The sequence below is a fragment of the Triticum urartu genome, chromosome 2A, assembly GCF_056163025.1.
Source record: "Triticum urartu cultivar PI428250 chromosome 2A, HENAU_Tu73, whole genome shotgun sequence".
NCBI lineage: Eukaryota > Viridiplantae > Streptophyta > Magnoliopsida > Poales > Poaceae > Triticum > Triticum urartu.
In genome coordinates, this window is record NC_141874.1 from 148,147,722 (window position 1) to 148,153,334 (window position 5,613).

The 5,613-nt window shown below is 58.1% G+C and overlaps 1 protein-coding gene across 1 annotated transcript; it reads left to right on the top strand.

Annotated features, from left to right (window-relative positions):
* The first annotated feature begins 254 nt into the window (after positions 1-254).
* On the top strand, positions 255-4,200 carry LOC125536383 (Leucine-rich repeat protein kinase family protein). The gene is made up of 2 exons (XM_048699596.2): positions 255-528; positions 650-4,200. The coding sequence occupies exons 1-2, from the start codon at positions 483-485 to the stop codon at positions 3,934-3,936; spliced, it is 3,333 nt and encodes a 1,110-aa protein (XP_048555553.2). The 5' UTR covers positions 255-482; the 3' UTR covers positions 3,937-4,200.
* The last annotated feature ends 1,413 nt before the right edge of the window (positions 4,201-5,613 follow it).

Here is a 5,613-nt window from a genome sequence, read left to right on the forward strand (position 1 = left end):
CAGTATTTATTCCCGACATTGCTGACGTGCCTTCTCTCAAATTTAAAAATCATCGATTGAAAACGGTGACAAATCAAGGCCTTGGAGGGAAAGCAAGGGAATTCGGGCACAACCAAACCAGTGAGAGTCGGTCAGACTCGTGTCCTTTTGGCTCCCCGTGCAGTCAGCGCCGAATTAACAAAGATGGAACAGCGGGAATTCAAAGGTCCAGACGGGGGGACAGCGACGCCCCCGCATACTACTAGTCCCTCCACCCACATGTGGATTAACCCCTAAACAACCTCAGACTTTTGTTTTGTCTTTCCGCTTGCTTACTTCACACCTCTCGTCGGCCTCGTCTTCGGATTGAGGGGCGAGCCAAGCGAGCACCGAGCATAGCAGAGAAGCCAAGCCAAGAAGAAGAATAGACCGCTCGCGCATGAGGAGAGGCACACCTTTCGTCTAGGATTCGATTCTTCCATGATTATTCAGGAGGGCAGGCCATGTCTCCCCTGCTCCTCCGGTTCCTCTGCCTGCTCCTCCTCGCAGGTACACACCGCCGGCCTCCCTTTCTACTTTCTTGCTCTCTTCTCTTCTTCTCTTCTTGGGGTGTGGGAGCTGAATTGCGCGTGGAGTCGGTCTAATTTGAGGGGGTCGATTGCTCTTGAAGGTGAGGTGGTGCTGATTGCCGCGCAGAGCGCCGGCGACAAGGAGGTGCTGGTGGAGCTCAAGCGCTTCCTCGTTGCCAACAACAAGGTCAACCGGGGCGGTTACGACGGGTGGCAGGAGTCCGACCCGTCGCCGTGCGCGTGGGGTGGAGTCACCTGCGACGGGGGCGGCCGCGTCGCGTCTCTGAACCTGACGCGCTCGGCCATCTCCGGCCCGGCGTTCGGCGGCTTCTCGCGGCTCCCGGCACTCACTACGCTCGACCTCTCTGACAACTCCATCACCGGCCCGCTCCCCGCCGCTGACCTCAACCAATGCCGCGGCCTCCTGCGCCTCAACCTTTCCCACAACCTCATCACCGGGCCGCTCAACCTCTCCGGGCTGACCAGGCTACAGACGCTCGACGTGTCGGGGAACCGGCTCGAGGGCGCCGTCGCCGTCAACTTCCCGGCGATATGCGCTGACCTCACCTTGCTCGACCTGTCCACCAATAATCTCACGGGCAACATCACCGGCCTGTACGACGGCTGCCCCAGGCTGGACAAGGTCGACCTCAGCTCCAACAACTTCACCGGCGAGCTCTGGCCGGGGATCGCGAAATTCAGGGAATTCAGCGCCGCCGAGAACAACCTCACCGGCAGCGTCCCGTGGAGCACGTTTCCTGGTGGCTGCAGGCTCCAGTCCTTGGACCTCTCCGATAATCAGCTGGTCGGGGGCTTCCCGGATTCCGTCGCCAATTGCACGAATTTGACCTACATGTCGCTGTGGGGGAATAATTTCACTGGGATTATACCTGCCGGAATCGGGAAGCTCGCCGTCCTCGAGACGCTGATTCTTGGGAAAAACAAGTTCGATCGGAAGATACCGCCGGAGCTGACGAACTGCGGGAGGCTTCAGTTCTTGGACATGAGCACCAACAAGTTTGGCGGCGACGTGCAACAAATTTTCGGCAACTTCACGAGCTTGAAGTATCTTGTGCTTCATCACAACAACTACACCGGCGGCATCGTGGCCTCCGGCGTGCTCCGGCTACCGCTGCTCGCCAGGCTCGACCTCAGCTTCAACCAGTTCACCGGCGAACTCCCTCCAGAGATGGCCGACATGAAGAGCCTCAAATACCTGATGCTCGCCGAGAACAACTTCTCCGGCACCATACCGCCGGTGTACGGCCGTCTCGCCGAGCTCCAGGCGCTGGACCTGTCTAACAACACGCTCTCGGGTGGGATCCCGGAGACAATAGGGAACCTCACATCGCTGCTATGGCTGATGCTCGCCGGGAACCAGCTCTCCGGAGAGATACCACCTGAAATCGGCAACTGCACCAGCTTGCTCTGGCTGAACCTGGCCGACAACCGGTTGACTGGCAAGATTCCACCGGAGATGACAGAGATAGGGAGGAATCCCGGCCCGACCTTCGCCAAGAACCGGAATGACACGAGCGTGCTCGCCGGCTCCGGCGAGTGCCAGGCCATGAAACGGTGGATCCCTGCGAGCTATCCCCCGTTCAGCTTTGTCTACTCCGTCATGACTCGGGAGAACTGCCGCACCATATGGGACCGCATCCTCAAGGGCTACGGAATCGTCCCAATTTGCACCAACTCCTCGTCGCCGGCAAGGTCCAACACGGTCTCCGGGTACGTGCAGCTGTCAGGGAACTTGCTTTCCGGTGAGATACCGTCACAGATCGGTGCAATGCGGAGCCTCAGCTTGCTCCACCTCGACGGCAACTGTCTCACGGGGCAGCTGCCACCGGCGATTGGCCGGCTCCCGCTCGTCATGCTGAACGTCTCGAGGAACAACCTCTCGGGCCCAATTCCGTCGGAGATCGGCGACATTCTGTGCATCGAGAGGATGGACTTGTCCTTCAACAACCTCTCCGGCGAGCTCCCGGCGAGCCTGTTCAAGCTCACCGAGCTATCCATGTTCAACGTGTCATACAACCCACTCCTCTCCGGCAATGTCTCCACCACCGGCCAGTTCGGCACCTTCGACGAGCAGTCCTTCCTCGGCAACCCGCTCATTTCATTGCATCAAGGTGGAGCTGCCGGTAAGAAACCACCACGACCGGAAGCTGCCGATGCTCCTGCAGTTAGGACGCGCAGCGTACCAACAACCATGGTGTGGCTGCTTTTCTCCCTCGTCATCGTCTTCATCGCCGGCACCGTCCTGTTCGCGATCACCAGCCTACGCGCCCGGTTCCCGGTGGACCAGGAGCCGGAGCCGGACCCATTCTCGTGCGAGCACCCCAAGGGCAAGTGCGCGTTCGGAATGTCCTCGTCGCCGCCGTCCGGCTCGTCGTCTGCCACGGGGTGCTCCTCCTCGACGGAGGGAGTGAAGGTGTTCCGGCTGGACAAGACGGCGTTCACCTACCGCGACATCTTGGCTGCCACGGGCAACTTCTCCGACGACCGGGTGATCGGGCGCGGCGGCTCCGGCGTGGTGTACCGCGGCGCGCTCCCCGACGGCCGCGCCGTGGCGGTGAAGAAGCTCTCCAGGCCGCGCGACGGCGTGGACGGCGACGGCGAGCGCGAGTTCCGCGCCGAGATGGAGGTGCTCGCCGACCGGATGGGGTTCACGTGGCCGCACCCGAACCTCGTCACGCTCTATGGGTGGTGCCTCTCCGGCGGCGCCAAGATACTGGTCTACGAGCGGCTCGACGGCGGGAGCCTGGAGGCGCTGATCTGCGACACGGCGGCGTTCGGGCGGGCGGCGCGGCTGGACGCGGCCGTGGGCGTGGCGCGGGCGCTGGCGTTCCTGCACCACGAGTGCGTGCCCGCCGTGGTGCACCGCGACGTGAAGGCCAGCAACGTGCTCCTGGACGGCGACGGGCGCGCCAAGGTGACGGACTTCGGGCTGGCCAGGGTGGTCCGCCCCGGCGACACCCACGTGAGCACGGTGGTGGCCGGCACGGTCGGGTACGTGGCGCCGGAGTACGCGCAGACGTGGCGCGCCACGACGAAGGGCGACGTGTACAGCTACGGCGTGCTCCTCATGGAGCTCGCCACGGGCCGGCGCGCGGTCGACGGCGGCGAGGAGGAGTGCCTCGTCGACTGGGCCCGGCGCACCGCGAAGGAGGGCCGGAAGCAGCAAACGGAGGATCAACAGACGACCGGCACGGTGCTCTGGGATCTTCTCGAGCTGGGCATGCGGTGCACGGCCGACGCGCCGCATGAGCGGCCGGACATGCCGGTCGTCCTCGCGGCGCTGCTGGACATCGCCGGCGACGTGGGCTGTGCATGCTGCAAGAGCTCAGGACACAGCGACGGCGAGCAAACAAGTTCTCTGACATAGGTGTTGAAGGTTAAAAAACAAATTTATTCTTTGTGTACAAAAATGCGGTTGTTTAGTTCAGTTGGGTGTTCGTTCATGTATGTACGTAGGAACAAAGATAAAGAAGCAAAGTTTTGGTAGCGCACAATACAATACGGTGAAAAACCAATGAAAAAATAGCATGCTACGACAAAATAGCGTGGCCCCTAAAATATGCTATTAGCTTGCTATATCACGCTAGTGTGTTATTAACGAGATATTGTACACTGATTTATTTGGCAGGCATTAATGAAAACACAATAGTATGCTATTAGCGATACTATAGCATGCTATTTTTTTTCATTGAAAAAAATTCCCCGCGTCAATCACTTATGCTTTAGGCCTTGATATCCAACGGTCAGAAGCGTGTGTGCCGTCATTGCCCCCTCCCCTCCCTCCCCCCCCCCCCTCCCTCTCCCTCTTCTCCCCCGGTTCTTCATCCTCCTTCCTCGTGGCGGTTCTTCCTGCTCCACACGGTCTACCCGGCCATGGCCGCCTGCCTCCACCCCTTGTGCCCGGCAGTTGTCGCTGCCTCGCCTCCACCCGCAGATGTATTGTTCGCCGCCCCGACCATCCCTTAAGCCCCGCACCATCAATGAACAACTCCGGTGATCCCCTGCACCTCTCACCCCTAAGGTAGATAATATGGCTGTGGCTTCCTTTAAAATAGATAGGGTGGTTGGTTCTCCGGTGAGGCGCGGCCTCTCCATCTCGTGCGCTCGGCAAGAAGAAAGGAAGAAGAAAAAAGTAACTGACGCAAGAAGAAAATCCAGTGTGAGACAATAGATTTGGGGGAACCGGCTCAACCCTCTAGGGGTGGCCTACCTCATATATATAATGAAGGGGTACAAAGTTACATCATACGTACATATACGTATACAACTACAGAAGCTATACAGTCTAACACCCTCCCTCAATCTTAGCCACTTCCTAAAGAATCTAGAAGGGTAAGATTGCGTCGACAAGTCTCGAACTGTGGAAGAGGTAATGGTTTGGTGAAGATGTCTGCAAGTTGATCCTTGGAAGAGATGAACTTGATCTGTAGTTGCTTCTGAGATACCCGTTCCCGTACAAAATGATAGTCCACTTCGATGTGTTTCGTTCGGGCATGGAATACCGGATTAGCAGATAGGTATGTAGCACCGATATTATCACACCAAAGAATAGGAGACTGTGATTGAGATATACCCAATTCCTGAAGCAAAGACTGTACCCAGATAATTTCTGTAGTTGCATTAGCCACGGCCTTATACTCAGCTTCAGTACTGCTACGCGAAATAGTAGCCTGTTTCCGAGCACTCCAGGCGATCAAGGTAGAACCAAAGAACACAGCATAGCCCCCCGTGGATCGCCTGTCATTCGGACTGCCAGCCCAATCCGCATCAGAATACGTCGAAATGACCCCAGAGGGGTTCGATCGAATGTGCAAACCATAGGACAACGTGAAGCGAATGTAACGCAAGATGCGCTTCACCGCAGACCAATGAGTGTCACGAGGTGCATGAAGATACTGACATACTCTGTTGACAGCAAAGGATATATCTGGACGTGTGATCGTCAAATACTGCAGCCCACCAACAATACTCCTGTACTGTGTCGCATCAGCAGAAGACAGGAGGTCACCATCAACAGTAGTAATCCTGTCAGTAGCAGACATTG